The 17,218-nt window shown below is 39.9% G+C and overlaps 1 protein-coding gene across 1 annotated transcript in view; it reads left to right on the forward strand.

The window, feature by feature from the left end:
• grin3a (glutamate receptor, ionotropic, N-methyl-D-aspartate 3A) overlaps positions 1 to 17,218 on the forward strand; it is a 49,278-nt gene that overhangs the window by 25,352 nt on the left and 6,708 nt on the right. Inside the window, exons 4-9 of the mRNA XM_039780784.1 lie at positions 341 to 724; positions 1,120 to 1,265; positions 4,545 to 4,660; positions 6,194 to 6,345; positions 11,510 to 11,671; positions 12,063 to 12,133. Coding sequence (XP_039636718.1) covers positions 341 to 724; positions 1,120 to 1,265; positions 4,545 to 4,660; positions 6,194 to 6,345; positions 11,510 to 11,671; positions 12,063 to 12,133 — 1,031 coding nt within the window. The remainder of the gene's footprint in view (positions 1 to 340; positions 725 to 1,119; positions 1,266 to 4,544; positions 4,661 to 6,193; positions 6,346 to 11,509; positions 11,672 to 12,062; positions 12,134 to 17,218) is intronic.

Below are 17,218 nucleotides of genomic sequence, written 5' to 3' on the forward strand. Positions count from 1 at the left end.
GTTTCGTGAGACTGTTTCATTTCCTAGCCCAATTGGTGAAACAAGCCTATATATAACATTCATCTAATTTACTGAATTTCTTATGAGTAAAAAAACTTACGTGACGCTGAAACAGCCGTGGCATGTAACACAACAAAAAGTTAATCCTGTATATACCAGACGTAAATACTCTCCGATTTCCATCCACACCTGTTTTTTTTTTTTTTGATTGTCCAGGCCTAACCCCACTCAAGCCTGTAAAAAAACATCAATATCTTATAACACTAATACTTTTTTACTATCAGAGTTATGAAAGTTTTCCAATCCTGTGTCACCCCCTCCCGTCCCCACCTCTGCCTAGGTTCGTACTCGCGACACAGCTGCACCCATTGGTGCCTTCATGTGGCCTCTCCACTGGTCCATGTGGCTTGGCATCTTTGTCTCCCTCCACGTCACCGCCATCTTCCTCACCCTGTATGAGTGGTTCAGCCCGTTTGGTATGACGCCACGTGGACGCAACCGCGACCGGGTGTTCTCCTTCTCTTCAGCTCTAAACGTGTGCTACGCCATTCTCTTCGGGAGAACGGTGGCCATCAAGCCGCCAAAGTGCTGGACAGGCCGCCTGCTGATGAACCTCTGGGCCATCTTCTGTCTGTTCTGCCTGTCCACCTACACTGCTAATCTAGCTGCCGTCATGGTCGGGGAGAAGACCTACGAACAACTGTCAGGGATACATGACCCAAAGGTACAGAAGTCAGGAAAGTGCAACACTACAAACAACGGCAGTGTCTAAAGTTGACATTTGATGGTGTGGTTTTGAAATTGACTAGGTTTCATTTGTATTTCTTCTACACCGTTTGACACCAATTTGTGTCTGTCTTTGCAAAGATGGTTGTTTAGTCTCAGGCTGTTGTGGAATTATTATTTTTTACATGTCCTTGATGTACACTTAATATAACTGCAGACCGGAAGATTAGGTATCTTTTCAAAATTTTAGAAGTGCCGTTGTGAAAGTGCTATCTTTTAGACTAAATGTAATTATTAAACCACTTTTGTAAGGGCAATAGGCATAATGTAATTGATGCTTTTGCCAACTCTCTGAATCACAAGAGTGGAGGGATATTGTTTTCTTTTCTGCAGTTGCACCATCCCTCTCAGGGATTCCGATTTGCCACAGTGAGAGAAAGCAGCGCAGAGGACTACCTCAAGAAGAGTTTCCCTGAGATGCACGAGTACATGAGAAGATACAATGTCCCGGCAACACCAGATGGCATACATGAGCTCAAGTAAGACAATCTTATATGTACCGTACAGTCCACATTCAGTACATCATGCAAACACTGAACATTCATGGTTGTCGTCGCTGATCCTGGTACACTGTAATATGTCCTCTGATATTCTCTAAACTATCCAACCAGTCATCTCGTCCTTTCATCATTCCCTGAAATTTAACATATGGAAAAAAAAGAAGCGAATGTGAGTTGTGTTTCCAAGAAAAATCGGTCATTCTCCACCACAAGCCAGCCTTTTTGCATTCAGATCTCACCCTCCTCCTTACCCTGCCATTGCTGTCATCCTAAGCTGCTTCGATATTCAACTGGCATCCCTGTGGAGCAAAACAGAATACAGTGAGAAAAAGCAGCTGAATGCAAGGCCCAGGCAGAGGACACAATTTTAATGGATGAAACCATTTTTCTTTATTTATTTTTTTTCTTTACTGAGCTTCTAAAGCGCTGATTAGAGGATTCATGGGAAAATGTCATCTTTAGAAAATTAAAACAGGGGAACAAGACAGCATACACGCAGTGCAACTTTTAATACTCTGTGCTCAGGGTTTACCCCCAAATTGACCAGGCATGGTGTCATATTCATATAGTGTGTGCATTGGGCACTAAAATCTTATGTTTTAGTACAACGCATCTACTGTATACTGCATTGACAGGAGTAGCACTATGGGGAGAATAACATCAAGATTACTGTAATCCAAACAATGTTGGGATTGCTATGGTTACCTTTATACTTTGAACAAGGGTTGAAGCTGCTGTTTAGATTAAAGTTATTGCAGACCGTTAAATAAGGAATGTTATGTAAGAAAGTTAACTTACGTAGCCTACTTAATTAAAAAAAAAAAAGTTCATGTTGACTTTTTGCCTCACATGGGACATGAACACCAGTCTCCCAGGTTTGTTTAACCCATCCACCACCCCAACCTACCTCATAAGGCAGAGTTGCTCTTCATACTACTTTGTTTTACATGACATACGTAATATTGACACAGATGGTCTGATCCAGCTTCCAATAGATGATAACAGCCTACTGAGCCAAGAGAAGGGCCATAATCGCCTCATTTCTATGGTAATAATAACAACTGATAACACCCATTCAATCGGCTGATAACTTTCAAAGCCGGTTATGTTTCTTTAAAGATCATCTTCTTCTTTTTTTGGAACAAAGACATTTTATTGCTGGAAGCATTTTTCAAAATTCTTCAACTGTTATTTTGTATTTTACTTTGAATCCTGATCATGATCATATTTTTGATCATGATTAGTTTTTTTCATTATTATTATTATTATTATTATTATTATTATTATTATTATTATTATTATTATTATTATTATTATAGTAGTGTCACATTCTGTCTCTCTGTCCTTTTGTTGCCTTTTGTTGCCCTGCCTACTCTCCCACCTGTTTCCACTTTCCCTCATCAGTTCTCAGCCACTGCTTCCCCCACCAGTAGAAGCATTTGGCTTTTCCCCTTTTGCCACTCTCCCTCATGCCTGTGACAAGTAGATACAAAAATCCATACACTGATGACTATAAAACCATTGTTTGTGGAAATGTGCTGAAATTTAGAGGTCTGTTTGCACTTCTGTTGGTTCTCAACCCTGCACACTATGCATCCATAGTGTTTCAGTTTAATGAACATGTCTCACCATAGACAGCAATTGAAACAAGCAACAACCGCTAACTGCAGCCTGGCTGCTATATAATAACAGCATTTTGAGAAAGTGCACCGACTGATGCATTATCAGCCGTCAGACAACTGCCTTGTACAATTTTGGCTCGCTTATTAAAGAGGCAGAGACACTCGGAACACTGCTTTTATATGCTTTGATAAAGTCTTGCATAACACAAGCTCACACCTGAAACAGGACGATTTACTAGAGAGTATTTTAACCGAAAACAGGTCTTACTTCATGATGTGGAGACTTTCCCCTGATCTACCTCGGGGATTTAGTATTAATGGAACTGCTGTGTCGCGCATCACTTATATTAAGTAAAGCCACACCACAGAAATGTGCCCTGTCACTATAGTGCAGTTTTTCACTGATGCCATCCAGATGCAAATACATGATTCCGCTACTTTTACAAGCGTTACTGAAGGAAAATGATGCAGGCAGGCAACATGTTTTAAACATACAGGTTAGGTAATTGGTTGAAGTCAAGGTAGTCCTCTGATAATAAAATACATAACATCAATACCGTACTATGGTGAAAAGACCAAGGACATATGCTGCAACCAATTTCAACCAGTAATAATGAAGAGCCAGCTTGCGGCTTGAAGATAGTGCAGGATTTCAAACACTGTCCTTGATAACAAGCAAAGAAATAAAGTGAATATCTTGAGAAAGGGCTTTGCCGCATTTGTATCCCAGTAGGCTGTACCTGTCAGTGAAGACATTTTGAGTTGATTTGTAAAAGCCTTGCTGAGTGTGTTGTGAATTATTATCTCACCTCTGTATAACACACTTGGAGGGCGGAATGTGAGTAAATTGGCAGAAACTGGCAGACAGGCAGTGATTTTACTGGCTTTTGGCCAGTAAAAGTATTGGGAAACCACTGGCATAAGGTTGAGGGAGAAGTTTGTTGAATCCTTTACATCCCATTTTCAGTGTGGAAAAATGGCCCTCTGAAAAAATACACACAAGCACACAGCAAAACACTTTGTTCTCTTAGCATTGGTTTCAGTTAAATTTATTTTTTTCCTCGCTTTTAACCAATTTATTTATTGGACTCAAAAACAGAGAAAATAAATTTCAGGGTAGCAGAGCAGGAGTGAGATGACAAAGTAAGGTTAATTTAAGTTTGTGCATCAGGAGGTTTAAAAAGTAAATTTTATAGAGGGTTGCTTTAAAATGTCAATCCCAGAAAAAGCCCAGAAGATGTAACATTTGTCTTAGTGCTATGGTTACATCTGTCACCCCAATGAATTTGGAAGAGTGACTATGGATCAGTCTCAGTCCAATCCGTCCATGTGTTTGTCTGTCCAGTCATCCGTCAAAAACATTTCAAATGCCACTGATCAGATTGTCAGAACACTCAAGGGCATACTTTAGCTCGACACTCCATCTTTCTTCTGTGGAATGACTGAGTGGTTGTACACAAAAAAAAGTTTAATTAGATGAATGTTGTATAGTTTGTTAAGCATTAAAGCTGAGCTCTCACCATCTCAGTCAAGAACCCGTCATTGCATTTCAGCTCAACACTCGAAAAAGTGTGACATTTTTTGCTACATCTGCTACTTGCATTGCACTTTCAGTACATCTGTTGTGTGTTTACAGGGCTGACCCTCAGAGGCTGGATGCATTCATCATGGACAAAGCTCTGCTGGACTATGAGGTCTCCATAGATGCAGACTGTAAAACACTAACGGTCGGAAAACCTTTTGCTATAGAAGGTAACACATGGCAGCTTATTATAGAGACAAATATCCTGCTTATTTAGGAGAAGAATAAAATATATATAAATATATATATATATATATGTGTGTGTGTGTTATACACAGGGTGTGATTTGCCAGAGGGGATGTGTGGGATTTCTCCATCTCCTGAATTATTTTTATCACCGGTGGGACAAAATGTATCTCCCGCTCAAAGTAGTCAATGCTACTACACCAATAGACCATAGGCTATTATAAACCTAAAATAGAAATATTTAAAACTAAATAAAGCGATTTAACGTGAACAGTCTATAGTGCCATAGAAAGATAAAATCTGAGCGGCAGTTGCTGGTTGTATTTAGCTCCGGGATGCCGGCTACCAGCGGCAGTTGTTTAGCCGCCAATAGGAGACTGTAAGCCGGCTACAGGCACCGCCAGATGACGGTCCTTTCAGGAGCCATGGAAGTTTTGAAAATAGTTGAATTTACACCGGAAAAGTGAGCGTCATGCCGAGATGACAATTAAGTATAGGCACCAAAACGACTAGTTAAGTTTAGGGAAAAGATTGTGGTTTCCTGGGTGATTAGTACTCCGCTCTCCGGCTTGAAAGCGTTGTGTTTTATGTTGACACCACGTTATGCTTTTTCATTTAGAGATTATTTTCCATTGAATATTGAAGTTCATAAATAAGGTTTTTGTAATTGCCTTGCTACCACTATCCATGGTATTGAAAGGGGGGTTTAATTCTTGCATGTTTTGTGTTGTTGTGCATGATTAAACCCCACCCCCCGGTGTTTTTTTCACAAGTCGCACCCTGTATATACGATTTCTGGCACCACAACAGTGTTCATAAAGATGTTATTTCAAATATCGCTATATTTTAAGAGGTCTTTCTGCATGACTGCAGATTAACTGACCATGATCATTTTAGGACAGCCCTGAATTTAACAATATCACTCAACATTTGCACAGCAGTTAATCTTCTTGCTTTCAACAGCTTAGATCCTCTAACTGTCTGCTGTTAATCTCTGGTCCATTTAGCAATCTCCGTCCTCCCACTGTGAAGATGTTCCCATGGTGGTTGCTTCCATTACAGGCCACCACAGTCCAAGATTCCAGTGTTGTTGTTAATTACTTAATGCACCCTTAAGCCTTCAGGACACAATACAAATCAATCAGTGTACTTCCTACCGAGGCATGGTACTTCTATTGCTGAATTTGTCCCACTTTCCCGGCATGCTCAGAAATCCTGACATTTACTCACGATATTAGGTACCTGCTTTGTTTTCGAGAGACAATGTTGCTTTTTTTGAGAAGCGCTGGCAACATTTACCAAGACTCCCTTCTTTTTGATCAGCTGTTATTTTCCTTGGTTTCACAGCTATAAACTGGTGAGCACATGTAAGGGCAGCACATGAAGGTCAAGTTCAAAAGATTTTGCTGTTGTGACAGAAGAATAATTGCGTTGTGTGTTTGTGTGTGTGTGTGTGTGTGTGTGTGTGTGTGTGTGTGTGTGTGTGTGTGTGTGTGTGTGTGTGTGTACATCGGTAGGCTATGGGATTGGACTCCCTCAGAACTCGCCACTCACCTCCAACATCTCAGAGCTTGTTAGTCAGTACAAGTCAGATGGCTTCATGGACACGCTGCATGACAAATGGTACAAGGTTGTGCCCTGCGGGAAGCGCAGCTTCGCTGTGACTGAGGTAGGAACAAAACCACCTGTTACAAACAACAGCAGCAATTGTATTGTTGTATATGATGGACACATTTAAATAAATATTGTGTTTTGACATATTAAATAGTTATATCACCAACCATGGGTATAGCTGAAATATGATGTTTAAGTTGGTATTGTTTTTTTTTAAGTTCCTGCCAAGCATATCAAAGACAAAAAACCCTGTTTAAAGCTGCACTCAATATTCTTATATTAACAGTGGGTCAAATGGCTATTCACTATGGGAAAAGGGTCGCTCATAAGGAACCTTGCAGAACATTATCCCCCCCAACTCTTTAGTTCCCCTCAGCTCTACAGAGCATTTTAGCTTCTTCGAGCTCATTGGTTTCTGTTTGGTTTTTGTCTCACTGCTTTCATCATCCTCTTCTACCCCAGCAGGCAGCTGTTTTCCCCGAAAAAAGAAGCAGACAGACAAGTTAGCGACTACCTGATGAACATTCTGAGCGTTTAGCAGCTAAAAAGCCAGAGATTCCCCCTAGGAGTTAGTGGAGACCAAAGTCAGAGTGAGAACTGGACATATGTGTTCGATGGCCAGAAACGCCACTCTAAATGCTAATGTTGCTCAGACTTTGCTGGATGTGTAAATAGGCGACTGTTTGCTGACACGTTTGCCACAACAACTTTATTAGGAGGTAACACATCACTGTTGTAATTTGATAAAGCTACAGTACAGCATTACATATAGCCTAGATAATTATAATAATCACTGTACATGTAAAAGTAGCAAAACGTAACAAGTAGCACCTTGTAGATAAAGGCATTTCTTGTCTTAAATAAACTATCTCTCCGGTTATTCGGAATTCATAACTTAACATATCATCATTGTAACAAGTAGCACCTTGTAGATAAAGGGACTTATTGTCTTAAATAAACTCTCTCTCCGGTTATTCAGAATTCATAACTTAACATATCATCATTGTCAGGGGCTTAGCACAAAATTCTGGGCCCTGTAGAAAGGTATTTTCTATGGTCCCCTCCCCGCATCCACAACTATTTATTCTAGCATCTTTTTGGGCCCTCCTCACACCTCGCCATTTTCCTGGCTGTTCTCTCAGAATACTTTCCCCGCACTGCCTCCACAACCTCCATGTACAGCAATTGCTCCTTACTAATTCAGACGGCGACCCCAGACCCTCCAGCTGCTAACCGAGCTGTGTCCCCTGTAACTTCAGTCCCAAACAGCCCAGACTCTGTGGTCCATTCTGTTATTATTGCTATTGTCGAGCACTTAGCTCTCTTATCAGGCTGGCCGTCTCTCCACCCAGCTGTGACTCTGGAATCCCCAAAAGTGGCTCCTTCAAAAAAAGGAATTCATGTCCCTACCTTATTTTTTCTTTTCTTCTTTACTTCTGTGTGCAAAGGCATATAAATCCCTGTTGGTTGCTCATTAGGATGTCTAATTAAGAAGCACTCATGGCGTGTGCCTTTGAATGACAGCATTACCTAAACACCTAAATACATAAATGTAAATGACTTCTGAGTCTCATACAAGTAGCAGAAGTAGCACACTGCAGTGCAACAGATTCAGTGTCGCCGAAGAGAACCATTTTCCACCGTGTAAAAGCTGGACGTGTCACCGATGCTATCTACTGTTGCAGACATTTAAATTGCTCCAGGTGCTTTTCATTTTGCAGCATCATGCCTCCACCTGCCATCAGTGGCAGCAGAGAAAGCTGCTTGACCAGTATTTTGCTTCACCTGTGTGTCGTTTAATTTTGCTGTGCAGAAATCACGGAATAATGATACTTTACACACTTCTAGTTCCCATGTTAAAGATAATGTTGTACAATAAGTGATATAAAGTATGTATCATTACATTGAATCAACCTAAACTCTGAGTAGTATGTTCTTGCACAGTTAATGTGCTGTCAAATAGAACACTGGACAACATCAGAGGGAAATTCATGTGATATAAGCAATATGAATTACTGACCAGGCTGGCTCAGTAAAGCCCTGTTCAGCATTTTTATTTTTTATTTATTTATTTTTTTGCGATCTTTTATTCCGATGAATGACTGCTACATCACTGCAGGCAGCAGCAAGCCTGGGATTCTGAAAAGATGAAAAATCTGACGCATTGGCTTCAACGATGTCAGCCAAACTCTCTGGCATCTGTCCAGCTCTCTGTCACCCCAAAGAAGTTGATCCCATTTGAAGTAATAAAATCAATACCAATAAATGACATTCAATTACCTAACATTAAGAGGGCCAAACGTAACATTACCGAGAAATAAATTGCGATCAAAGGGACAAAGATTATGAGTGTGTTATGTGCTTTATTGACGTTATTCATAGATTCTTTAGCAGCAAATTTGTGCAATTAATCAATGAGTGTAGTGAACCAAAGAAAGTAAAAAAATAAATAAAATAGAAGTGGAGTTTTGGATTATAATATCACTTTGAAAAATGATTGTTCTATATTGTAGCATGCAGTGAAAAGAGACAGGAAGTGTGTGTGTGTGTTGCCAAAACTTTGTTAGAATACGTGCTTAAATGTGCTGATCCAAGGAACGCCCTCAGCTGTGAGGAATGTTGGAGTGGGTTGATGCACAATAACTTACACTTCTTTTTACTGGAGCAAAGTATTAGGTTAGACTATGTAATTTATCCTCGGTGAGCTTGTCTTGCTTTTAAAGGATAATACCACTAAAATTTTATTTTTTCCTATCGCAATTAATTCCCACAAAGTTGAAAATGTCTTCCCCAGCAGTGAGATGTGATAACAGTCTATATTGCTTGAATTCCCAGGCATCATCAGCTCCCATTCTCCAAAATTTCATTACAGCTAGCTCGCCAAGTCACAATACTCTGCAATAACGAATTTAATCCATCATGTATTTATTTTTTATTTTTTTACCAGCATGACTTTATAATGCAATCATTGCAGCTGCTGCTGTATCACAACCTATTCCATACTCAGCAATAAAGAGATTCATATGAGAATGTATATCTGCAGTAACTGCATAGGGCGCTTTAATTCGGAAAAGTGTGATATCACAATAGGAGATGGCCACACGACTTGTGATACATTTCGGAGAGGTTTGTGACAATTAAGATGTGAGGGGGGGAAACGTGTGATATATCCCAGCATGAGACAATCTGAGGGTTTTTCTGAAGAAAATCTGAAAATAGTAAAAATCTCACAGTGATTTAAAATGAATTTGTATTTTTCGAGGGAACTGACTGAGAAGGTTAGAACTTATTTCAGATGTCCAATTATCTACAAAAGTCTTCCTTTTCTCTTTGAAAGACGAGAGAAATGCTGAATTCAGTACTTGACACAGAAAGTGCTGTTTTTACTTTAGTGACCTTGTAATTGTGTCTTATTCAGTTCGGAGACTAATATCACTTTTCTTCATGGTGTTGTTTACTTCTGATAGGAGTGAAAATAGAGTTTAAAGCAAAACTGCATGAGCAATGTCTCCTTGCACTCATTGTTTTTTTGCAGAAAGCTTTTACAACTGCATCTGCAGTGATTGTGGTGTTATAAAGTCAATTCATGGGGAGGGGAAATATGCATGGCACATTACATTTGTCAATGCAGTGTTTTGTCTATGCGGGCTGTTTTTAATGGGATTTTGAAAAGAATGCAGATGACTCTTGGGAGGTCAGCCAAACATGTAATAGACAGGATAGGAACTTTTGACTGTGGTGAATACAGTACATCAACGGGTTCACACAGTGTTATCATTAAAGTGTTAATTTCGCATACACCAACCAAAAGCTACTGCCACACCTACTACTAAAAATGTCTAGTATTGTTTCAATTCATTTTCTTATTACAATGCAAACATAAAACACAAGTAAACAAGACAGTAGATTGCTAATAACGTCACATAAGAAAAATAATCAAATATCTTAATACGTAAAAGAACTTAATGACATTTTCAGACTGTCCTCGTCCAGAACAATTACCTTATAGCTCAATGGTGCAAGCAGCTCATAGCGACCCATAATAAGTTTGGTGCGGCAACCTCTCATGGCTGTAGTAATTATCACGAGATCAAACAAGGAAGCGAGGTAAGAAAGTATAAGAGCGCCAAATTCCGTGTACGGACGCAGTTTGGGCTGGTGAATGGGTCAAACAAACACAGGACATTTACTCAGGAGAAAAAAGGTTTGTGTCCTGTGTGAAACCATAAGTCAACTGTCACTTTTTGAAATTAACCGACTTTTACCGACCTTAGTCCATTTGGACATCATTTGGGTAGTTTAACGTTACTCATTCTAAGCCAATCCCTGAACTATTTTTGTTGCCTAAACGTAATCAGTTCCGTTTCACAAGGTTAATTACGTGCAACCTGTTACATTAAAAATAGTCTGGCTAGTCCACACAGCATTCCAGGATCGCAGAAAAACGCGCTGTGGTGCATTGGCATTTCTTCAAACCCATCACAATTACCTTGGGCGGCGCTAAACGCTGCACGGAGCCACCATGCCGCTGCAAAATGGCCTCGGGAAGGAACTTGTTTTGGTGGAACATGTGTAAATAAGGTTTTTTTAGTCGTGCAACAGAAAATTCTGATTCAATAGATAGTCTAGTCAGCTGTCTGGATTTACCCTGCAGAGATCTGGGCAGCAGTTAACCATAGTCCTCATAAATTGACCAGAGTAAAGAAAGCGGAAGGTAATCAAAAAGAGTGACATCCGGCGGAATTTCTGGCGGCAACGGACCAATCCCGGAAGTGGAACGTCGTGGATATAGGCTACATTAAATATAGCGGTCATATGATAAAAATTGACAGTCGATCTATTCTGCCGTTACAGTAAGTTATGACGATGTGTTAGATATCAGGGTCATTACCATAATGATTCTATTGACCTTTAACCTGTACCTGGTCTATATACAGTATGTATGATGTGGCTTGCATAAGACACATACTGAACACAGAACATGGGATTTTCAAGATAAAGGGTTTGATCAATAATTAAACACAAACAACGGCTTGTCTTGTTATCTGACTGTTTTACAACCATGCAGCACAACCTGAGGGACTTTTTATCATTGTACTTCCCGGATAGATTTTTTCAGACAACTCCTCCTTCTCTATCAGAAGAGATGGATATGCATCCCTGATCTCTTCTTCTCTGTGTCTCCTTCTTTCTCACTCTCTAACCCTGTGTCGCCCCAGACGCTGCAGATGGGGATAAAACACTTCTCCGGTCTGTTTGTGATGCTCTGTGTGGGTGTGGCCTTATCTCTAGTGACCACAATAGCAGAACACATCGTGTACAAGCTGGTGATCCCGAGGGTCAAGGAGCCACGGTTGAAATACTGGCTGCACACAAGCCAGGTACTGAACTCACACACAGATATACACATGTACAACACAGTGAAGCACCCTTTTCATCACGAGTTGGCAAACAACCACATTACAATCACTGGAAGAGATATACTGACTATGTTGTTACAGTAAGTGAATGTAGCCATAACAGAATGTCAAAATACTCCATTGCAAGTACAGTACATGTTATGTACTTTTACTTTAGCAAAGTACTTACTAGTGCAGTCAATTTGTACTTAGTGAAATATTTGGTTCTTATAGTTCTCTCGCTCTCTCTATTTCCTATGAACACACACATGCAAAACACACAAATATATGTTCCAAATAAAACAGTATAATCACAGGGAAACAGACGGAATCGTTTCAGCATATGATAGCTAATGTGTTGCTTGTTTTCCAGAGATTACACCGGGCCCTGAATTCAGTCTTCACTGATGACAAACTGCCGACTGTTACCAAGCCCGAGAAGAGGTACTGTCCTGAATCACTGAAGGCTGGGCTCAATTCAATTTCACTTCAATCGAAAAAATCCAGCAGACAAGTACATTGCTGCAATATATTCATGCTTAATGTAATGTTTTTTTATGAGTTTGATTTGAGAGAAATCCCATTTCTAATGGATTGAACTTAATATGAACTGAGCCCAGTAGTGTTGTAACAATTTATGACCCATTTAGCACATTTTGTTGTGACTTGGGATTTAGGCTCATTAAAACTTGTTACGTAAAGACACATCAGTCACGGGCTTGCCACTGACCTACTGCAGCTCCAAAATGTAAGTAATGCTGTTAGCTTATGTTTCCATCCATTACCATTGGTTACCATTGTTTGTTCACAGTCAGTTGCGCTAACTCTCCAAACAGATGCCATTAAACCACTGAACAAGAAGAGGGTCCAACAAGTAATAATTGTCTCTGACTGAATAATTAATATCATTACCCTAACCCTAACCACTAAAGTAAAAACTGAAATGTCTGTGTTCAGTACTAAAGTCACAATCACATCTCTCATATTGATACTAACCCTCATCCTCACCCTAACCCTAACCCTTGTCCTCCTAAGCCAAGCGTAAAAATGTGTTTTCCTGATTAATTTTCTTTTTGAATTTCCAGCGTTTCCACTCAGGTTTTTTATACTCAAATTGATGATGCTCATTATAAAGGTGAATAGGAAACATGTATTTAACATGCTGTGTTCCTTGTTTTATTGTGTATTTTTACTCCTCATAGAGTGGTATCAAACCACTGCACCCTGTAACAAATGCAATTTATATTACCACCACTTCAAATCTTAAAATACCATAACATAACTAAATTACAGATAGTACACAAACAAAGAAAGTTATTTAGATTCAAGAAAATTGCCATGCTGATTCCGGGGTATGACTATATCACATATGAGCACATGCCATAACCTTCGCTCATACCAAAAAAGCATTTCAAGAGGCCAATTTTCCAAATAGCCCATTGGCAAAATGATCAGGCTGCGAATAAGTGACATCAATTAACATCCAAATGGCAGTTAGGGGACCCATTTTTAATTTAGAAGCTCAATAGATTGGTCAGTCTGTTGGAAGCTAATTATCAGTAAGGGAAATTGAGGAAATAATCTCATGCTGACGTCACAGAGTATTGTTTGGCCCAGTGGGCGAGAGAAGTAGAGATTTGGTAAATCATGAAAGCTTCTTTTTCGTCAATTTCAGTGTCTTTTCAAATATAGCATGGGTGCACTTCATGAGGGTTTTTGGGCCGTTATTTTGACACCACTATACAGTATGTGTAATAGTGTAGCCCCTTTTATTCACATTTGTCCACAGCTCAAATTGCCATTTCAGTTTGGAGCTTTGCCATCAGATAAGCATATCTGATATTAAGGCAAGCTAAATATGTTATCTATTACTCTTTTGAGGGGACATAAAAAACATTCCTCAAGCTTTTACATAGCAAAAGAGTTCCATTTCATCCTTCTCTGTTTGATTCTGCTGTCTATTCTACCTCATACCTATGCCTACTTAGCACCACGCACTGAGGGGACACTCAGGTGGAGCACTCAAAGTGGGGATTAAATACACATGATAATTATGGAGCCAAGGCCATGTGAGGGATGCCTGTGGTAATGAGGATAGATTACCTACTGCTGCATAATTAGGCTCATTCAGTCAAGCTCTTCTGCATCGTGCCTGCACGTTGTCTAAGAGTCAGAAGTTATTACCGTCATATTGTCAGTGTCCCGCTAAAAAATTGTGTTGTCAGAAATGTCTGTTTTGCAAGCACTGTGCTGAAAGAGGATGACCCCCATTCATGTGTATGAGATTTTGTGCTGTAAAATGTTCCAGCTTGGGGTCGGTTACAAGAAAATACACTTATACATACCACTACAGTATATCTTACAGAAAAGTGCTGTATACCACACCAGCGTTTCATCAGCATAAAAGGAGGCATTGTGTTACCAAATGGACCATATGGGTAAAAAATGAATTGGCTTAAAAGGACTACTTAGGATGCGACCATAAAGTGTTTAATTTCCTAACTGCACTCACAAGGGTGTAGAATAGCCCAAAGGCATCAGAGAAGTGTCTGTCTGAGAGAATTAGAAGCAGTGTCTGTAATACCATGAAACACTCTACGATGTCCAATTAAGGATTTTTGATTTAGTATCAAACGCTGTGGAAAGGTCATGTAGCTCTAGAAGAGACCTTTAACCGACACTAAAACAAGATACATTGTCACTTCTAGCAGATCAATAATATCAGTTACAATTCAGCTGCTATACTCTTTTTGATAGAGAAATTATTTGGGATAGGACCATTGCTTCCACTGTTTGTACTTACTTAAAGCAATTTTCCTGTTTTTACTATTTCCTGTTTTGTTTAGTAGGCCTAATTTTCCTGATTGCCCTTGATTCCACGCGTATTTATATTTTATATATTTTCTTTTAATTTGTTCTGTATTTTGTACACCATTCCAGCTGTGTGTCATTCTCAAGGTAATATAGTCAGTGTTGTCTAGGAAACAGTTTGTATTGTGCTTTCGATTCCTCACTTCTGAGGGCACATACATTCACCCTCAAGTGTGCAATTTCCCGGCAACCAGGGCAGCGCTGCTGTGTCAAGATAATTGGGCAGGGATTGTGCTTCCCTGCGTCTGTCCTGCTGTGTGATTGTTGTATTGCACATCAACACCACAGATTAAAAGAAGTCATAGGTGCCGATGTATATTTCTGCTGGTGGAGGCTCAAAACAATCAAATGCCTCACGCACAAGATAAACCTACTGCAATAACCATAACCTTCATGACTGGCTATGCAGATTTGGAAAAAGTAGTCAAAAGCACGTATTTCAGCCTCGTAGGAATTTAAGAGTGACGACCTACACACAAAATATTTACAGGGATTGGAAATCAAAAGTGTAACTACAAATACACACCATTAAAACACAGGGAAAGTAATAAATGCCACCGATAATATTTTAATAATCCAACTCAATCCAACACCACTGTGGCTGTGGTACACAGCTGCTATAGTACACCCTTAAAGTACACAAAATAACAGTAGCTGCATCTATAAGCGACTATCAATTAGCCAAACAAGTTATAATAGGCTAACACTGTTACACACGCAAAGAAAGCATACAAGCACAGTAAAATACAGTCAGTTAACCATCAACACATAGCCTAGGCCCACATATTAAAAATTTGATTTTTTTATCAGTCACCATTTCTTACTTCTTTACGAGGAACGTGACATGCCCGGTGCAGCGTTGGCGCTGTCTGCCAGCCCTATTTTTCTACATTGTGCTTGATAATGGCCATCAATAACCGAACAAACGCCCTTTGTTAACAAATGAAGGGATTCTGTCCACAGAAACGATAGGGGGCTTTTAATTTGAAACGGAAACAGGAAGTGTTGAGTTAAAAATAAATATAAAAACTGTGTTCATGTCTGTGACGTATTCTAAACATTGAAACTGTAGTCAAAGGTGTAATGTTGCTGGTATGATATCAATATAGTCTATATCGACGACGTTTCATTTCCGGGATTGTTCAAGTGCCGCCAGAAATTCTGCCGGATGTCCCAAATTTTCCGCTTTCTTTGTGTTGGCATTCTAAACTTTGGTCAATTTCTGAGGACTAAGGTTAACTGCTCCTCAGATCTCTGCAGGGTAAATCCAGACAGCTAGCTAGACTATCTGTCCAATCTGAGTTTTCTGTTGCACGACTAAAACATCTTTTAAACGTACACGTTCCACCAAAACCAGTTCCTTCCCGAGGCCATTTTGCAGAGACTTGTTGCTTCGTCAGGCACTTAACGCCGCCCATGACGATTGTGATTGGTTTAAAGAAATGCCAATACACCACAGCATGTTTCTCTCCCATCCTGGAATGCTGTGTGGACTAGCCAGACCCTCCTTCGCAGGGCTGTGGAGGAAGGTCTGGCAAAACAAGACTGGATCAACAGCTCATTTGAACTATTTTGGATGAGAACCGCACGTCACACAGAAAAAAATAGGTTACACACTGACTCTGAAGCACCCATGAAATCCCAAACTGTAAAGCCTGCTGGTCGGGATTCAATATCTTGCTTTAGGACGCTTTAGCAGGGGGCATGTCTTTCTGGTGCACCCGTGCTTGTTGAAGGACAGCCTTATTCATTGTGCTACAAGCTGACAGACATCTGTACTGACAGATGGGTCAGGAAATGATAACCTTTATTTATGCAGGGAGGGCCATTGAGAGCAAGCTCTCTTTTCCGATGACGCCCTGATTACAGCACAAATAAAAAGAAATAAAAAGAACAATCTCAATTACAGTACAAATAAATAATATGATCATGAAAATAATCTGATCATAAAACAATACCCAAATTACAGTATGTAATTACTGATCAGTGGTTTATTGACTTGACCTTTGATTTTAAAGACTTTATTGTCCACCTTAGTGGAAATTTGTCTTTAGGGATAAATAAAGTTGTTTGAATTGAATATATTCTGTTCTAATTTCACTCTAAGGCTACTGTACATTTACATTGCTATGTTTTGGTTTTTAAGCTGAGTTTTGAGTTAGAAGCGAACTCTGTGCACACACAAGTGGTTTTAGCTCAAGTAGAAGAACTAATCTCCATTCAAACTAACATACCACAAACCTCATATCTCATGAACATTCTCGTATACTGGGCAGCATGCAAACTCAAGGCAGCATGCAAACTCCGCCCGTTACTGGTAGTTGCCATAGTTGCCAAACGTTAGTAGCTTGGTCTCAGAAAACAAGACGGCATGACCAATAAGACCCAATCAGGCGGTGAAAAGTTGGCGTCAGTTGGTTGGTGTTGCCAATGGTCTCAGTTTGCTGCCGTTGAGACTGCAACACAACCCTGCAGAGCAGTGTGAATGAGAGGTGTAAACGTAGCAAAAGATATTTGTTTTCAAACCAAAACTTAGCAATGCAAATGTAGCCTAAGAATGCAGCGTAGAGAACTGCTGCAGGGCAACATGAGATGTCCTCTTAAGATGCACTGGTTGACACGAGATAGAAAAGTATCTGGAAGCTGTGAGTATTTGTC

Source organism: Perca fluviatilis, chromosome 17, assembly GCF_010015445.1.
Source record: "Perca fluviatilis chromosome 17, GENO_Pfluv_1.0, whole genome shotgun sequence".
Taxonomy (NCBI): domain Eukaryota; kingdom Metazoa; phylum Chordata; class Actinopteri; order Perciformes; family Percidae; genus Perca; species Perca fluviatilis.